The following is a 19,914-nucleotide window of genomic DNA, read 5'->3' as shown; positions in this document are numbered from 1 at the left end:
TCTCTGTATCTTTCTTGATACCCTGGAGCATCTCGTCGATATGCTTCCCGAAGAGAAGCTCGCCGTCGAACGGCATATCCAGTACCTTGGCTTGGACTTCCGGCCGGAAAGATGTAGCTTTCAGCCAGCCTTGGCGCCTAAGGACAGCCGCCCCTGCCAGCTGGAGAAATCCTGTTGAGGCGATATCCATCGCCACATCAATAATCTCCGAGGCGGACCGCTCTCCTTCAAGGAGGATTTTCTTGACTTCTTCCTTCTGCTCCTCCTGCAGTGAGTCTAGGTATGGTGCTACATCTGCCCACATCTGGCGATTGTAGCGTCCCAGGAGCGCAATCGAGTTTGCTGCTCTGACGTTAATGGCCGACATCGAGGAGAACCTCTTCCCGATGTTATCGAGTTTACGGCCTTCCTTGTCCGGAGGCGCAGTCAGTGCGGCAGCCGGATTGTTGGATTTCCGTGCGCGTCCTGTGTGATCACAGAGTCCGGTTTAGTATGGCCTGTAAGGGATGCCGGTGCCTTGTCCGGGGCCTTGTATTTCTTATCAAGTCTGGCCGGCACTGGAAGTAGAGATGAGGGGTTTTGCATTATCTTTAATCCCTGGTCCCAGATGTGTTCAATGATCGGGATTGACCGGACCGTCTTTTTGAATGGCTCCTTAAAGTCGTATAAGAAGCAGTCCTGAGGTTGTGTGGTCATTTCTATTTTGAACCTTGCTGCTGCACGTTCTATAATATTGTGAAACCCCCCGATGTCCTGTTATGTTATGTTATGTTATGTTATTTATTTTCTTGTATAGCGCAACGGTTACTCAAAAAGAGTATCCCGGCGCTTTAGGTAAGGTGAACAGGTTTCAAGAATAACACATTCAGAATAACACAACACAGATAAAAACAGTTAAGAAGTCAACAGAAAAAACGGAGCTACTGGCAGACCTATTGAGAAAACAGCCAGGTCCTCTGGAGGGGAGTCCGCCTGTGCCTGATCTGGAGAAGCTGGATTTGAGATAACGTATTCGTTACACTCGTAATCCTGTATTTCTCCCTCTTGCTGTTGACCCTCCTCTTCCTCTTCCACTGTTTCCTCTTCGTCCGAAGATTGTTGCGGAGGCAGAGACACAGGATCTGGGGTAATCACCAGTGGAGGTGGTCTATGGCGAGGAGGAGGGGCAGATACAATTTGAGGTGGCACCACTGGAGGTGGCGGAGCAAGTGGGAACCGCTGTTTGTAGTCCGCTATAAGGAATTGGAGGTCCGAGACAATTGAAGCCGGGAGGCTCACCATAGGCTGTGAAGGAGGAGGCGAATGATGTTCCTCTTGATATGGAATGTCTTCCTGATCCATGTCTTTGTTGTCCGAACTCTCATGTACCTTAACAAGTAGCTGTGATGGGCTTGTTGCCGTTGGGAACATGGCGCCATCATCATAGTCCTCAGTCTCCAGTAGATTGGCCGGTGGCAGTGGCTGGACTCTGCTAGGAGACGTCGCTTCTGGCATCAGCGTATGCGTTGACATTTTGAAGTGTGTATAAATATACTTTAGCTTGGGAGAGCCTTCCGTAGACGGGCCTGTCGACGGGGTGGTCGTCGACGGTGAGAAACTGACGGTCACTGCGAACTTCTCTGTTGTTTTCTCCGACGACGATGTCGTAGACGGTATCGTCGTCGACGGCTTCGTCGACGCTGGTGTCAACGTCGATGGCCTTGTCGACGAGGTGGTCGTCTACGTCGAAGGGACTTTCGTCGACGACTATGGCTTCGGCGTCGACGGTCTTTTGACAGGAATAACAGATGTTATAGACCTACCAGACGACGACGAAGATGAAGTAGATGTCGTCAAGGCGGTGAAGGCAGACGCTGTCGACGTAGAGATGGTGACTGTCGACGCTGTCAAAGGCATGGCAGTAGACGCTAGCACAGGCTTTTTGAATGTTGTTTCCTGAAGAGAAGTCTTCACTGCCATGGTCTTTGGACGACCCTCTGAAGACTTAGGCGTCTTCTTTTGAGGAGGCATATTAGACAGACCTGGAGAAGTCGGTCTCGGCCTTTTAGAAGAGGAGTGTGAGCTCCTAAAGAAACACTCGCTCTCACCTGAGGAGACTGCTTGATCCTTGTCCTTCAGTCTCTGAAGCCACAGAAGCAGGCGTCCCTCTCTGTCTTTAAGAGTCTTGACAGAGAAAGTGCAACAGACCTTACAGTCCTTGGCAGAATGGTCAGGGTAGAGACAGTCTTCATGTTGGTCATCTACATGCAGTCTCAGCTTCTTACACGAGGCGCAAGGTCTAAAGAGCCCTTTTTTAGGAGTGGTAGACATAGTAGAATCTAGCCCTCCTTCACAAGAGTAAATAGCAAGAGAAAAATATGGATAAAATCCAGAAAAAACAGAAACCTGAGCAGAGCTCTGTGGAGACTCCCTTAGCACGACGTACGGTAGAAAATCTGAGGGACTAGGGCTCCTTCCAGGAAGGTTCTAGAGGGTGTTAGTAGCTGATTGGCTCCTGGCCAAAGTTTGGCCCTTTTTACAAAAGGACTCAGATAGGTTACTAATGTGAGGCCACTGGCCTATTAGTGTGTGTGTGTGTGTATATATATATATATATACATATATATATACACTTCTCCCGTTTCCAGCCAAAGTCATCGAGAAGACCGTCAACAAGCAGATGGCCGCCTTCCTCGAGACGAACGGATCCCTCGACCCCTCACAGTCCGGCTTCCGAGCCAAACACAGCACCGAGACCGCCCTCATCGCCGCCACCGATGACATCAGAGCCCTGATGGACAATGGAGAAACAGCGGCCCTCATCCTCCTAGACCTCTCCGCGGCATTCGACACGGTCTGCCACCGCACCCTAGTACGGCGCCTCAGCAACATCGGAATCCAGGACAAGGCGCTGGAATGGATCATCTCCTTCCTCGACGGAAGAACACAGCGAGTCCGCCTACCACCGTACAAGTCAGAAGCCTCCGAAGTCATCTGCGGCGTCCCCCAAGGATCATCCCTGAGCCCCACCCTCTTCAACGTCTACATGAGCCCCCTCGCGGCCATCGTACGCAAACACCACCTCAGCATAATCTCCTACGCCGACGACACCCAGCTGATCCTCTCCCTGACCAACGACCCCGCCGCCGCCAGAGCCAACCTGCACGAAGGGATGAAAGAGGTAGCCGAGTGGATGACGACCAGCCGCCTGAAACTGAACTTGGACAAGACGGAGGTCCTCATCCTGGGCTCCTCACCCTCCGCCTGGGACGACTCCTGGTGGCCTCCCGCCCTGGGCACCGCACCCAAACCGACAGACCATGCACGAAACCTGGGCTTCATCCTGGACTCCTCCCTCTCCATGACCAGGCAAGTCAACAGCGTCTCCTCGGCGTGCTTCAACATCCTACGCATGCTACGGAAGATCTTCTGGTGGATCCCCACAGAGACCAGGAAGACCGTCACCCAGGCCCTCGTCACCAGCCGACTGGACTACGGCAACGCCCTCTACGCCGGGACCACCGCCAAGCTCCAGAAGAGACTCCAGCGGATCCAAAACGCCTCAGCCAGACTCATCCTCGACATCCCACGATCCAGCCACATCTCCGGACATCTGAGAGACCTTCACTGGCTCCCCGTCAACAAGAGAATCACCTTCCGCCTCCTCACCCACGCACACAAAGCCCTACACGACCAAGGCCCGAGCTACCTCAACAGCCGAGTCAACTTCTACGCTCCCAAACGCCACCTCCGATCAGCCAACCACGCCCTCGCCGCCGTCCCCCGCATCCGAAGAGCGACTACAGGAGGAAGGTCCTTCTCCTACCTGGCCGCCAAGACCTGGAACTCCCTCCCGTCCGACCTGCGCCTGACCCAAGACCACCTCTCCTTCAGGAAGAAGCTGAAGACCTGGCTGTTCGAGCAGTAGCGGCACCCCCCCCCCCAGCGCCTTGAGACCCTACGGGTATGTAGCGCGCTTTATAAGTGTCACTGATTGATTGATTGATTATATATATATATATATATATATATATATATATATATATATATATATATATATATATATATATATATATATATATATATATATATATATATATCTATCTATCTTTAGGACATTACTATTTTATATACCGGGGACTCCCACCCCGACGACGGGGAATGATTCAGGCATGTGAATCTATTAAATATACCCATAATACTGGATAATATGAAACGACAGACACATAATATTTTCAATACCTGCAAGTGAGGCAAGCAATGAAGTCACAGCTACCGAGGGGGGAGTCCCCTCGGGAGGCCTCACCCCTAGAAGATAGATCCCTAGACGGTTATATGCAAACGAAAGCGCTATCCTAAACATATAAAAACTGATTAATAATGCCCTAGACCCCCTAGGAAAGTTCTTTGGGTGCTGGGAAAGGGACATCTCAGAACTGGATGAAGACGAATGGCAGGAGGCGATTGCCACCCACAGAGAAGTAATGATCAAGCTCTGCTTCGATTGGTCCAAATATAGATTCTCCATAGAATATATGTCACGGGATCAACACTAGCTAGGATAGGCAGAAATAAAGACTGAGAGTGTAGGAGACAATGCGGCCAAGAAGGTACATTCATACACATACTGTGGGAGTGCAAGTAGATTAAGAAATAGTTGATAGGAATACACCTTAGAATGAAGGGACTCCTTGGGGTATGAATGGATCTCGATATCAAAAAGGTGCTTATTGAATATCTGGGAACCCACAGATCTCAATAGTAAAGATAGAACATGGGAGACATCGGGCCTGATGGTAGCTAAAAGGAATGTGGACAGAATGTGGGGGCAAGTGCTACAGCTACAGTGGAAGCCTGGAAAGCAGATATGGACTGGTGCATGATGACGGAAAAAACTGTATATATAGCAAGGTGCTGCCCAAACAAATGGTCACAAATATGGGGCACATGGAACAGATAGAGGTAATATCTATGTTCCACCAACTGTCCCCTCCCATTCTGTTTCACCTATGCTATAAATAATGTAACGCAGGAATGTCAAGTGTTGACAAGTGTAATTGATTGATTTACGTGTATATAAGCTGACTGACAAAACTTCTTAGAAGAAAAACAACTTGCAAACATCCAGACCCAACACTAGTTGGCATGAGTATGCGAAGAATGAGTAGTTAAAACACACATGCCTTAAGCATATATTTTAAGATACTTTTTCCAAAATAATGTATTAAATTACTTCCCACCCTTTGCTCCTACAGGTTTAAATCATTAAAAGAAATGTAAACTATAAAAATAATTGTTTTTGAATATAAAATGGAAATAATGTATTCTTATGAATGTATTTCCCACCGATAGCCATGTATTGTGTTAAAACAACCCAATCCTAAAAAGAATGTAATACGAGAAAATATAATTTAAATGAATTTAAGAAGTAAATTAAAGAAGGGAATTCTGTTTTGTACATAAAATGTAGTGTAATATATTCTAATAAACTTACTTTCCACCCTTTACCCCCTTATCACTTTATTAACCAGTTCTAAAAGAGAATGAAATTTGAAAAAATATAATTACGAGTTCTTAAATAGAATGAGTTTTAAATCCAACTATGCTCAGTGGAGCTCTTAGCCAGAGTGGGAGGGACAAACTTGGTGGGACCAGGCACTGCGCATTTTTGCTGGAATAAAAGTTGATAGTAATAAGTAGCAAAGCATTTTTAATTGTTGAGGGGGCAAACGGAAGGTGTCACTGATGGCATGGGTCCAGATGGCATTGTTAGAGCTGTAGTGTCACATCCAATAAAGCCTATATAGCTTCATCAACAGTCAGCTGGGTACCAATAAAAATCCACCGTAGAGATTTGTGGAAGAGGTGTGGTGCAGCGGCCAGGGTGCCTGACTCCGGACTACAAGGTTCACGGTTTTATCCCTGGTGCCGGCGGCAGGTTAGCCCAGCACCCTGTGACTCTGGGCAATAGCTTGCTTAATCTTCCCGACGGCCCCCAGCGCCGGGACACCACTTTGGAGGTAGTTGTGCACTTTATAAATACTGCTATTGCATTTCATTTCATTTATGGGCATCCGCAGAAGGGAGTTGTTTTGAAGATGGTATTCTTTTGTTTTACGGTTATGGTTTAATACCCCCTAAAATTAATGCTATCCCTTCATCCCACCTTTCCATAACACTCGTGGGGATATTTTTTTCCAGTTTTATAAGTGCTTTGGGGAGATTCTCACTTCAGGAGTGGTTTGTATTGCAGGAATCTGCTGCAATTTAATGCTGTTGGGCTCTCCATGTGGCAGCGGGATGCAAAACAGCGAACTCTCAGAATACTTCACTCTGTAGGTCTTTTGTCCCTTCTTCAGTCTCAGGATAGTTGGGACAGAGCACAGGAAGCCTTCCGATTCTGTTCCCTCATTGAGTGGTCTCTTCAGTTGAGCACATGCCACTCCCCCTCATTTCCTCCTCCAACTTACGAAAAGCTACAAAGGTAAATGCAATACACTAATTGCCACAGAAAAATAATTTCCAGACTGCATCCAGTGATCTGAGGGAATACTTATGATCTGCCACTAGCTACAACTGTGCCATGGACTCTTCACAATGGGCAGTATTTTAAAAGCCTCTGAATGTGAGCCTGTGTTGACTAACTGCAGTTAATAACAAAGACATATATTTATTGGAGGGTTGATCGTGTTTTAAATCCTGATAATACACTGGTAGCTTCAACAGCTTACGTCTCAAAACGGCCGATGGAGAAGTAGCGCTTCCCGAGTCCTCCGTGGGTAAGGGATCGCCATCAGCGCAAATCCTGGGTAAAACCAGCCCATCGAGCCCAACGAACAAAGATATCAGTCAATTCAACCTAAGTAATCTCTCCGTACCTGCGTTCTGGAACATCAGGACCGAGGATACAGACTCAGATCTCCTGCTTCGGACTACCACAACGATCGCTTCCTGCCACATCGGTGAGCCCCGGACCATAGATCAGACACCGGAGATACCCTCCTCGACCGGCGTCATTTGGATCCGAGGTTCTAGAAGGGCCCTGCTCTACCTCGACGTGACGACTCCCGCTGACCCACTTGTTACCTCCTCGCAACGGAGGTGCCCCCCCTTCCTGTTGGGCATGGTGGCTGGATCATCGGCTTGACTGTTCTTGCGGGCCCGCCTCCAATCAGAGGCTCACCGGTCTGTGGTAACTCTACGACCTGGATCTACTGCTTTCTGGCCGAGGTGGACGGCCTCACTGGGAAGACCCAACACAGTGGGAGCAGCCCACAACCTCGTACCTCCGATGTGGTCACGAGTCGTTGCACCACAGGACAGAGGAGAGTGGACCTGCGACTCGTCTGCTGCAACTCGCTTGGCTATAGATGGTTCTTGATGAGCCTTGTCCATAAGAGCTGCCACACCGCCTTACAAGGGGGCCTCCTCGCTGGGATCTCCATGCGGACGACCCAAACTAACAAGGTAAGGGTATGCCCTCGCCACGCCCGCAGCAGCTGTAGTTGTGCCGCCTTGTGAAGAGGCCCGACCGTCCAGAGGTCCATTTATCATCCCTGACCTCCACTCCTCCTGACTTTTCTCCGCATTGAGACACCGCAAGCTACATTCAGGGGCTCTCCTCCCTTTCCCCAGACTTTCCCTGCACTTGGTACTCCTGATCGGTCCCACACCTAACATCTGGCAACTACATCGGAATGCCGAGCCTACCGCCTCCCTACTTGATCTCTGCATGGCTCCGCCCCCCCACCAGATCGAACCACTACCAGACAACAAGCGCTCATCAAGCTACAGTTTACCCCAAAGATTTTCCACAAAAAATAAAAAATCTATCTCGTTAAACACATCGGTCGACCGGACATGTTGCCTCTGCTGTTAATGAAGAATCTATGATTAATCGAGGGATTAGCGAATTCACAAGCTGTGCTTCTCATGTCCCCGCAAGGAGGGGCACTAGCAAACAGACTCAACCCCTGATTGATGCTCCCCATGAAGACAAGCATACATCTTTACTATCCTACTCGCAGCAACTCCCAACACTAGTCGTCTTTCACTTTCCCCTCCCCCTCCTCTCTCACTGCCCTTTCCCCACAGACCACTTGTAATTGAAAGTGGACTGAGAGCAACTTCCTGCTATGGTGGCCATTGTGGACAGGTCTCCCACAGACTTCTAACCCCTCTACCCCTCCTACAATACTGCCCCATCTCCAACTCTAACCTCGCTTGCCCCTCCCCCAGGTGAACCGTAGCACTCCCAACACCCAAGCATAGGCGACCACCACCACAGAGAGAAGCGGACTAAAAGACTAGGCTACCTTTCCCACCAAAACTATACCAAGACCCAACCTCCTCCAAAGCCCTTTAACCACATGACTGCTGGCCATTTTCCCCTCCTGTGCTGGAAAATGCCATTTTAGTGGCACTATGACGAGCTCAGCTCGTCATCAGCACACGACACCCGTGGGTGATGACGAGCTGAGCTCGTCATCAGCATCGAAAGGGTTAAGGGACAACAATCCTGAAATGGTCTATGTGACTACACTCCTACACTCTCAACCCCACACAAGGAGCTCAGACCCAGATCTGAAAGCGACCTCTGTCGCTCACCCTACCTAAACCCAGGAGCCACCTGAACCTCTCACCTCCCCCTCCCCCCCAAACGCCCTCTGCCCAAGGTTTGCCCCATCCCCAACCTCTCTGTAGCCCCCAACCCTGCAGCTACCCGTCTACCTAGAAACCCCGTGCATCCCCTACCCCTAAATAAGGAGGATGTCATCCAACCTGCCCCCACCAGAACAACCTTTTAGCCCCCACCCCCTACTTCTCACCAATCTTAAACCCCACGGTCCCCACTCCTTCTCCATCACCTACCCACCCAACCTCTCACCTAACGCCGCCAAAATCTTTAAACACAGAATACTCAAGCAACACCCTGAAACACTCATAGCCAACCTCTACCATAACTCCTCCAAAGGTAAGACTAAAACAGACCTAATCTTCTACACCACCCACCAAGCAAAATGGAGAAATAACCTAGCTAACCACCTGCGAGTTACCAAAACCACCAACATCCCCCATGGCCAAATACGGATTATCTTCAAGTCTTCTCCCTTCAGAATCAACGCCACCATAACAGTATATAGAAATGGCAAAGTCATGGTCCAAGCCAACGACTCCAATCTGAACCAATATGAACTCGCCTTTTCCAAGCTATGTAACTCCATCTCGACCCCGTCCAACTGCCCACTCCTTCCTTATACGCCCGCAGAAACGGTTCCAAGAAAGAACGGCCATGAAACCTGCCTCAAGCGCTCAACGACTGAACTCAGACCTACACCACATCCCAGATCCCTCTCTAGCCCCCCAGCTCCTATCCCCCCAACCACACCTCCCACCCTGAGAAAACATGCCCTGCCCCACCCCCTAACCACACCCAATATATCTACCCCAATCCCCCTACCCGCGCTAATACGAACACCCACCTATCCAACGTCAAACCCTCAGACAAAAAAACCACCAATACACTCGAGAAACACCCTCCACAATCCCCCCTACCACCGCCCATCGGAAGACGAATGCCTCTCCATTTCCCCAAATCTTACCAACCCTCGACCCTCCTGGCCCAACCTACACCCGCAGTCGGATCTGCCAACCAACCCCTCCCCTCCCTCTAACCCAGAGTCAATGACAGTACTAACTAAATGCCTCACACACATAGAAAAACAACTGAATGCCCTCTAACCAATGACCCCAACGCACCTCATAACCATAACTGAAAATCTATCCCTTCTCCACAGCCAAATCAACACAATCACGCAGTGCATAAACAAAATCCTTCTCAACACCAATGCGCGCCCCTCCCACGCCCAACACTCAATACTCCCCTCCCTCAAACATCAGTGAGCCACCTCAACTGCCCAATTATTAGTCGACCAGCTGGCGCTCCAACCCTTGCAGCACCCAATCTCTCAGACCAAGAAGAGGGAATCCTGAGATGTCTCTGAGAGAGGCAACAACACTTGCTAAAACCTACAAACCACCCTTCCAACATACAGATAATCACCGGAATGGGTAGAGCCACAATCAACCAACCAACCTAAGTCTACAAGACTTCCCTCCCATCGCACAACCGTTCCCCAAGCTCCCTCCTCCTACAAAAATCACTCCAACATCAGCAAGTTAAACTGCATGCTTATAAACTGCAGACCCGTAGTCAAGCACGCAATAGAGCTGGCTGATGCCATACTGACACAAAACAACAATAGGAGAGGCAGGGAGATTAAGGAACCCTCTCTTAGTCCCCGGTTAGTACGTATAAACAAAAAAAGAGAGGTTAAATAGGTCTCAAAAAGCCACAGAGACGGAGCGATGCAACTGGGGAATCACAGTCTCACTCTAGAGGTTTTCCTCCTCTGATATTGTCTATCCATTACTAGCAATTCTGTGACACCACAACCTATGTATAGCTTTGAATCCACAGTGTTTGAATTATCATGACCCATGTCACACTGCCTGCATACTTGTTTGCAGTACATACGGAGCAGCTTATGGATCGAGTAAAGTTTTTATTACAAACATTGAGGCAGCAGGGCTGCCATGGTAACATGCACGGTCCGATTGGCTATGGAATCCAAGCCTCGATCAGACAAGCGCCACGCCCACCTAACCCGGGCCGGCACGTTTAAAGCCTCGCTTTGGTGCGGGACACGCCCACCCGGAAGAGCGAGGAACAACGAGCAAACGCTTTTTAAACTCAGAAACCGGCCCGCTCCCCATCGTCGGGGTCCGGTCCTGAGGTTTGTTATGCTAGGTGCAAAAGCGGGCTGAGAGCGTTGAGGGCGTGAGTTGCTGAACCACCATAATCTGCCTTCAGCGACGCGATCGAGCTAAGTCAAACCCGATCCAATGTATTTCAAGCATTTACTTTCTATTTTCAGGATGTGCCAGGTACGCTCCAACCCCCCTCCCGAGACCCATGGTGCAGTTAGCGCCATATTCTAAAGTGAGATATCTATTGAATCCTTGAATTATTCGGTGGGGTCACAGACCTTTGGTCCATTGATCCCTCCTATGGAGTGCTTTTATCGTGTTTTTAACCCTTTCTAGTCACTCTGTGTGTTTTAAGCACTTATTTTCACTCCACTTACCCAGAGTTAGTGGTATCATCCCTATAGGGCTATATGGATGGTGTTAACTTTAGTGTTTATTTGGGAACACTACCTATGCCACAACTATGGAGCACCATGGGCAAACGCAATGACCTATACCAACAACTAATTGTGTGTATGTCTTCTTTGTTGGTCTGTGTTATTCATTTTACAGGTGCAGAAACACTCCTAAACTAGGAGTATTTTTGGAATGAGCAACCTGCTCTTCCCCCTTTTTTTACGCACTTTATCACATTTTTGATTTTTTCACTTTTACGCCCCCAGGTTAGGGTGGACGATTAGAGAGTCCATACCGCCGGGGTATAAACTAGTCCTGATGAATACCTAGGTAAATTTAAACCACTGCAAAGGCAGAATCATGTTGACTGACTAACTTTAATTTTGAATGAACCAATCCATTACCTTTGGCAAAAAATTCAGACACATAACCCCTTTTAACCGTGTCCTAGGGATCAATCATTAAAATATTTTTTGCAGATACCCTTTAAGGAACTTTTACTTTTATACCTCACTGCACGCCCTTTTCACACAACCAGCTCCTCAGTCTTCTGGTGTCGTAGCAGACCAAAGAGGCACTCGGCCTCTTTTGGTGGGAGCCTATGATGAAGCATGACACTGACTAGGTCGGTGTGTGAGGGCTTTCTTATCCACCCAAAGTGAGTGTGTGATTCCCCAGTTGCATCGCTCTGTCTCTGTGGCTTTTTGAGACCTATTTAACCTCTCTTTTTTTGTTTATACATGATGCCATACTGAGTCATGGTATTCACATTGCGTTCCTCACCAAAACCTGACTCAATAAAAACATCCTATCTGCTCATTGACCTTCTAGTCCTCCCTGGATTCTTCATCATTAAAAAAGACAGAATAGTCCAAGCGGTGGCAGCATTGCCATCATCCATAAGATCATCAATATAGTTGAAATTAAAACCCACTCCTTCTCTACCTTTGAATACCTCTACACCAAAGTAACACGTCAAAACAACAAAGTACCAAAATGCCATCTCATCTACCACCCCCAGGAAATTCTCCTGATTTTGGAGAACAAATATCGGACCTACTCATTTATTTATTTAAAGAGTTTTATATAGCGCTGGTTAGACCCGAAGGTATCAGAGCGCTTTACATAAGGTTCCACATAGTTGCAAACTTTCATCAGTTACAAGTTACCAAAGATACCGGTAAAAACATTTGGGGTGGAGAAGGGAGAGGGGGGTAAGGGAAAAAGGGAGAGGGGGGTAAGGGAAAAAGGGGTAGGGAATAGATACGACAGAGACGAAGGGAAAGTCTGCCCAAGGTACGGCTGGGTAGGTGACGGCCGAGGGGGAATCCGCAGCCCATCTCCTCTTCAGCTATCAGGTAGCTCCACTGGGCATCAGTCAAATAGCTAGGTCTGAACAGAAGCGCATTAAAGGGATAGAAGGCAAGAAGAACGGAGCGTAGAGAGGGAAGAGGGTAGGGTGAAGGGGTAGGTGGGGGTACGACAGACAAAGGAACGTCTGCCCAATGTCCGGCTGGGTAGGTGACCGGGATACATTAATAAGCCCTTGCTATTGTTCATTTTTTTAATACTGGCTGCACTGATCCGACCTGACTGTCCACAGTGGATCCCAGGCTGCCCCTGTTCTTGATGCCGTACTGCAGGCAGTTGGGGGCTTGAGAGAACATTCCTTGCCCTTCCAGCTCCAGTGGCGTGGCATCTGTGTGGCCAGAGGAGTTATGGCATAGTTTCTTCGGTCCCAGGAGAGAGCCTCTTCTGCATCTGGATATGTGCGGACTCCGGTGCTTATGCGGAGCTCAGCGGTGTCTGCCAAAGGCTGTGCAGGCTCTCCAATCACTATCGCCAGCCCAGGGTCCCAGTAGCTCCCAACGCCACTGCTGCGTCATGCCCGGAGTGTCTCGGTGCCCCCGGGGCTTCTCTGCTGCGTCCGGCGCCGGAGCCACACAAGATGTCCCAGGCTCCAGCGGTGATTATAAATAGTGATCGCTCTGGAACAGGGTTTTACTCCTTTCGGGCGCTCTGGGGCCTGCTCCCGCACCAGGTGTGTAACAGCGAAGCAGTGCTGTTCTCGGCACTGCTTGTATCGGGTTAGCAAGCAGCAAGCGCCATCTTGTTTACCTGATCCCTAAGTGTACGGAGGCTGATTTTAGGCTCAAATGTCATTTTTACTCTGTGATTTTCGACTCCGCAGCTGCTGCTAACATTCCGATCCCAAAATTTTGGTTTTGCGAGGGGGTAAGAGGTGTTCGAGTGCCGTTCTGTTGTGCGCTGGGTCTGCACGGAGCTTCAGCTCCAAGCAGCCATCGCGGTCGCCGATCCGCCCACGCCGTTCCTGGCTTCTTGATAACATCATCATGGGTGAATTCAACCTCCCCTGGAATAACGATAAGGACACTGTTCTACAGTCACAAAACAAACTCTTTTTCACAAATGAGCTCACCTAACACTGCAAGGGTCAAACCCACAACAAAGGCTCTACCCTAGATGCAATCATAGCTAAAAACGAAACAATAACCATCAATAACATTCTCTCAATCGACTGGTCAGACCACCACATCATTATATTCAACAGCAATCAAACCGCAGCTCCACCAGTCAAAACACAAATTACCCATCAAAGGAGCCGAAACCTCAATGACATCCCCCTCCCTGTCCTCGAACAAACCATAACATCACTTCTCCCACCTCCACAGACAACCTTAACACGGTTGAGCTCACTACACTATACAACAGGACAATGACAACTGCTCTTGACCAACTAGCCCCCTTAAAACTGAAAATAGTCTGAGACATCCCTTCCCGGGCCTAGTTCAACAAAGACCTCAACTTAGAAAGAAGAAAAGTAAGAGGCGCTGAGAGGCTCTGGAGAGGTAACCCATTCACAACCAGCCTCTTTTAGCTCAGAAAAGAACGACGTAATTACACACATAATCAAGGAAAAAGCTTTCTTTTTACGGAGTGCACTAGGCAAAGCCAAAAAACGCCCAAAGAACTTTTCAACATCATCCAGAAACAGACCTCCAAGTCTACCAAAGTAAACCCTTCTGCCTCCAAACTTCAGTGTAACAACCTGGCCAAATTTCTTCAATGACAAAATCACCGATATCGAGCTCTCCCTAGACCAGCACCATCAATCTCAACACACCAAGGGGCAGATTTATGAGGCCCTTGCGCCACGTTTACGCCGCTGTTGCGTCACGCAAGGCGGCGTAAACGTGGCGCATCCCTACGAACGATTTACAACGTGACGCATCTAGGCAGATGCGTCACGTTGTAAAGCCCTGCGCCGCTTGTGGGCGTTCCGGCGCAGGGTGGGCGTTCCGGGGCAGGTGCGCCTCGCAAAAGTGGCTGAGTGCAATCTATGAGATTTCACTCAGTCACTTTTCAGCCAATGCTGCGTCAAAAGCCTGCGCCTGCTTGAAGCAGGCGTAGGTCTTGACGCAGCATTGTTAAAATGGGGCACCCCCGAGCCTTGCTGGAGCTGCGTCGCGCTTGCGACGCAACTCCAGCAATGCGACACATTTCCGGCACAGATGCGTCACGCATCTGTGCCGTTTTTGCACCATGGTGCGCCGCATTATAAATGCGGCGCACCATGGCTGGCGGAGCTGGGGCGCACTGTGGCGCATGTTAACTGGCGCATCCCTGGGGATGCCCCAGTTAACATAAATCTGCCCCTCAATACTCAACCATAACGAAACCTAACCCAACCCCAGTTCCCGACATTCTCCCTGAAGCCGAGACCTCTATTCTAACAACCACCAAAATAAGCCTTCACCCAAAACCCCCATCTTCCTCCAAGCGTGGGAAGGACTTCAAACATCTCAACCTAATCCCACAAACGAGTTCTGGTTAAAATGTAAAAAATGTAAATGGATACTTGTATAGCGCACTACTCACCCGCAAGGGTCTCAAGGCGCTTGTACGAATACCGCTGTGGAACCCATCCTGGCTTTCCCTGTGAGGTGTCCACTCCTGGGCACCCCCAAGGTGGAGGCCAGGCATCCTTAGCGTTGTGGGGGCCGTTGTGGAGATTAAGCAAGCTATTGCCCAGAGTTGTAGAGTGGGAATCCATGATTGGAATAGGCACCGAGGCGAGAATGATCAGGTCCGTGGAATTTTGAGCCCAAGACCTGCCGAGGCGGGGAATTGAACCCTGGTCCCGGGCCAAACCTCTGCATAAGGGTCTGCCGCTCTAACCATTGAGCCACACTTCTCGACTTCTCCATGGTTGTGTACAATGTAAAAAAAAGAAAAGGTTCTTTTGATACTCTGACTCCTTGGAGAACTGGAAAAGGAACTCCGTGGAAATGGTGCAATTCAGAGTAAAAAATAAAAAAGAGCTGTAAGAGACAAAAATGCTGCTTCTCCATTAACTTTACAAAACCTGGAAGTTGTTGGAGTAAGACATGAAATGGAGGCCAACTGAAGGCTTTGTAACTAATTTATCCAATGAGATACTCAGTGGAAAATGGGTTTTTGCACCTCTTTGTATAACCAATGAGCAACATGAAAATTAAAGATTCAAGAGTGATAAACAGAGCTGTGTGGAGGGATCATTACCTTAAATGTGAACTCTGTAGACAACACTTCACAGATGCTCTCTGGTGAACATGCAAAATGTTGCAGCCTCACAAATTTAAACTGCAAAAAGGAAAAAGAGGGAAAATGTCAATAATGAGAACCTACAAGGAGGCAAAAGAAACTTTTATAGGAGATTTTAGCTAATCTCTACAGACCCAGTTTCTGTTATATGTTCTAGGGGTACAGCGTTTCCCATGACTACTTGAGCTTGTGTGCCCTGTCTTACTGTAAGCTCTCCATGGACGGGAGCACTCTATCATTGTCTGTAAGAGTAGGACGACAGTCACAGTAACATGCTCTAGAGAGCTTGCTCTTACCACAATCAACAGTCGGGCCTGCATAAACGGTGTTACGTTTAGACATTTCAAGCTGCAGACTCCCAATTATCCGCTCAGCTTGTATGGATTGTGCTTCTCTGAGATGCCAGGAGGTTCATTCCAAACCCTGCATCTGCAGGACTTGTGCTATGTAAAGTCCTGTTCATAATGTTGCCCACTGTCTCTAGGCTTGTGGTATTTATTGGAAGCTCTGATTTTCCCCTTGATCTGTGGTACTCTATGCTCAAATAAGGGAGTTTCCAATTAATATGAGCAACCCTTAACATCTAAATCACATCTTTCCAAACTTTTAATGTTGGTGACACACTTTTTGGAGGTGCATCATTTTGGGACACAGTAAGGCAGCGGAGCACGCGAACGAGCGTAGTGATTGAGCCCAAACCACCTAAGGTGGGTTTTGGGGGGGGGGTGCAGGTCTTTCTCCCTCCCTCTCCTTTCCTCGGTTTCCCCCTGACGCCCTCCCTCTTTCTCCCTCTGCCTCCCACCCTCTGTCTGCCACCCTCACTCCCCCTCCGTCTCTCTCCCCGTCTCCCTGTATCTGTATCTGTTGCCCTCTGTCTCCCTCTCTCTACCTCCCTCTTTCTCCCTCTCCCTCTCTGTCTCCCTCTCCTTCCCTGTCTCCTTCCCTCTGTCCCCCTCTACCTCTCGGTCTGTCTGAGTCTCTGCCTCTATCTATCTGTCCCTGTCTATGTCTGTCTGTCTGTCTGTCTGTCTAGGTCTCCCTCCGTCTCCCTCTCCATCTCTCTGTCTCTATCTGTCTGCTCCTGTCCCTGCCTCCATCTGTCTGTCTCCCTCTCTCTGTCTCCGTCGCCCTCTCCTCGGTCTCCCTCTCTCTCTGTGACCTGTCCCTCTGTCTCTCTCTCTGCTCCTTCCCTCTCTGTCTCCCTCTCCCTCCCAGGCTCAGTCTCCCATGCTCAGTCTCCCATGCTCAGTCTCCCATGCTCAGTCTCCCATGCTCAGTCTCCCATGCTCAGTCTCCCATGCTCAGTCTCCCATGCTCAGTCTCCCATGCTCAGTCTCCCATGCTCAGTCTCCCTGGCTCAGTCTCCCTGGCTCAGTCTCCCTGGCTCAGTCTCCCTGGCTCAGTCTCCCTGGCTCAGTCTCCCTGGCTCAGTCTCCCTGGCTCAGTCTCCCTGGCTCAGTCTCCCTGGCTCAGTCTCCCTGGCTCAGTCTCCCATGCTCAGTCTCCCATGCTCAGTCTCCCATGCTCAGTCTCCCTGGCTCAGTCTCCCTGGCTCAGTCTCCCTGGCTCAGTCTCCCTGGCTCAGTCTCCCTGGCTCAGTCTCCCTGGCTCAGTCTCCCTGGCTCAGTCTCCCTGGCTCAGTCTCCCTGGCTCAGTCTCCCTGGCTCAGTCTCCCTGGCTCAGTCTCCCTGGCTCAGTCTCCCTGGCTCAGTCTCCCTGGCTCAGTCTCCCTGGCTCAGTCTCCCTGGTTCAGTCTCCCTGGTTCAGTCTCCCTGGTTCAGTCTCCCTGGTTCAGTCTCCCTGGTTCAGTCTCCCTCCCTCCCTCTGCCTCCCTCCCTCCGTCCGTCTGTCTCCCTCTCTGTCTCTCCCTCTCGGTCTCCCTCTCGGTCTCCCACTGTTTCCCTCCCCTAGTCTGTCTGTCTCCCACCCTCCATCTCCCTCCCTCAGTCTCCCTCCTTCAGTCTCCCTCCTTCAGTCTCCCTCCTTCAGTCTCCCTCCTTCAGTCTCCCTCCTTCAGTCTCCCTCCCTCAGTCTCCCTCCCTCAGTCTCCCTCCCTCAGTCTCCCTTCCTTCTGTCCGTCCGTCTCCCTCTCTCTGCCTCTCCCTCCCTCTCTCTCTCCCTCCCTCTCTCTCCGTCTCCCTCCCTCTCTCTCCGTCTCCCTCCCTCTCTCTCCGTCTCCCTCCCTCTCTCTCTCTCCGTCTCCCTCTCCCTCCCTCTCCCTCCCTCTCTCTCGGTCTCCCACGGTTTCCCTCCCCTAGTCTGTCTGTCTCAGTTGTCTGTCTCCCACCCTCCATCTCCCTCCCTCAGTCTCCCTCCCTCTGCCTTCCTCCGTCCGTCCGTCTCCCTTCCTCCGTCCGTCTCCCTCCCTCACTCCCTCCGTCCGTCTCCCACCCTCCCCGTCTCCCTCCCTCCGTCCCCCTGTCTCCGTCCCCCTGTCTCCGTCCGTCCGTCTGTCTGTCTGTCTCCGTCCGTCTGTCTGTCTGTCTCCGTCCGTCTGTCTGTCTGTCTCCGTCTGTCTCCCTCTCCCTCAGTCTCGTCCTCCTTCAGGTCTCCCTCTCCCTCAGGTCTCCCTCTCCCTCAGGTCTCCCTCTCCCTCAGGTCTCCCTCTCCCTCAGGTCTCCCTCTCCCTCAGGTCTCCCTCTCCCTCAGTCTCCTCCTCCTTCAGGTCTCCCTCTCCCTCAGGTCTACCTCTCCCTCAGGTCTCCCTCTCCCCCGGTCTCCCTCTCCCCCGGTCTCCCTCTCCCTCAGGTCTCCCTCTCCCCCGGTCTCCCTCTCCCCCGGTCTCCCTCTGTTCCTCCCCCTCTCCCTCTGTTCCTCCCCCTCTCCCTCTGTTCCTCCCCCTCTCCCTCTGTCTCTGTCTCCCTCTCCCTCCCTTTCCCACTGTCTTCCTCTGTCTCCCTCTCCCACTGTCTTCCTCTGTCTCCCTCTCCCACTGTCTCTCCCCGTCTCCCTCTCTCCGTCTCCCTCTCTCCGTCTCCCTCTCTCCCTCTCCGTCTCTCCCTCTCCGTCTCTCCCTCTCCGTCTCTCCCTCTCCGTCTCTCCCTCTCCGTCTCTCCCTCTCCGTCTCTCCCTCTCCGTCTCTCCCTCTCCGTCTCCCTCTCTCCGTCTCCCTCTCTCCCTCTCCGTCTCCCTCTCTCAGTCTCCCTCCCTCCGTCCCCCTGTCTCCCTCCGTCTGTCTGTCTGTCTCCGTCCGTCTGTCTGTCTGTCTCCGTCCGTCTGTCTGTCTCCGTCCGTCTGTCTGTCTGTCTCCGTCCGTCTCCCTGTCTCCGTCTGTCTCCCTCTCCCTCAGTCTCGTCCTCCTTCAGTCTCCCTCTCCCTCCTCCTCCTTCAGGTCTCCCTCTCCCTCAGGTCTCCCTCAGTCTCCTCCTCCTTCAGGTCTCCCTCTCCCTCAGGTCTCCCTCTCCCCCGGTCTCCCTCTCCCCCGGTCTCCCTCTCCCCCGGTCTCCCTCTCCCCCGGTCTCCCTCCCCCCGGTCTCCCTCCCCCTCGGTCTCCCTCCCCCCCGGTCTCCCTCCCCCCCGGTCTCCCTCTCCCCAGGGTCTCCCTCCCCCCCGGGTCTCCCTCTCCCCAGGGTCTCCCTCTCCCCAGGGTCTTCCCTCTCCCCAGGGTCTCCCTCTCCCCAGGGTCTCCCTCTCCCCAGGGTCTCCCTCTCCCCCGGTCTCCCTCTCCCCCGGTCTCCCTCTCCCCCGGTCTCCCTCTCCCCCGGTCTCCCTCTCCCCCTGTCTCCCTCTCCCACTGTCTCCCCCTGCCTCCCTCTCCCACTGTCTCCCCCTGTCTCCCTCTCCCACTGTCTCCCCCTGTCTCCCTCTCCCACTGTCTCCCCCTGTCTCCCTCTCCCACTGTCTCCCCCTGTCTCCCTCTCCCACTGTCTCCCCCTGTCTCCCTCTCCCACTGTCTCCCCCTGTCTCCCTCTCCCACTGTCTCCCCCTGTCTCCCTCTCCCCCTGTCTCCCCCTGTCTCCCTCTCCCCCTGTCTCCCTCTCCCCCTGTCTCCCTCTCCCCCTGTCTCCCTCTCCCCCTGTCTCCCTCTCCCCCTGTCTCCCTCTCCCCTGTCTCCCTCTCCCACTGTCTCCCTCTCCCACTGTCTCCCCCTGTCTCCCTCTCCCCCTGTCTCCCTCTCCCCCGTCTCCCTCTCCCCCGTCTCCCTCTCTCCGTCTCCCTCTCTCC

The 19,914-nt window shown here is 51.4% G+C and overlaps 1 protein-coding gene across 2 annotated transcripts in view; it reads right to left on the bottom strand.

The window, feature by feature from the left end:
- The window catches only part of SNUPN (snurportin 1), a 265,706-nt gene that overhangs the window by 70,133 nt on the left and 175,659 nt on the right, over positions 1-19,914 (bottom strand). For both annotated transcript variants that reach the window (XM_086959302.1, XM_086959303.1), the window contains exon 8: positions 15,709-15,789. In XM_086959302.1, coding sequence (XP_086815428.1) covers positions 15,709-15,789 — 81 coding nt within the window. The remainder of the gene's footprint in view (positions 1-15,708; positions 15,790-19,914) is intronic.

The sequence above is a fragment of the Lissotriton vulgaris genome, chromosome 2_2, assembly GCF_964263255.1.
Source record: "Lissotriton vulgaris chromosome 2_2, aLisVul1.2, whole genome shotgun sequence".
Lineage (NCBI taxonomy): Eukaryota > Metazoa > Chordata > Amphibia > Caudata > Salamandridae > Lissotriton > Lissotriton vulgaris.
The sequence above is the reverse complement of the archived record's forward strand: the minus strand, read 5'-3'. Positions and strand labels throughout refer to the sequence as shown.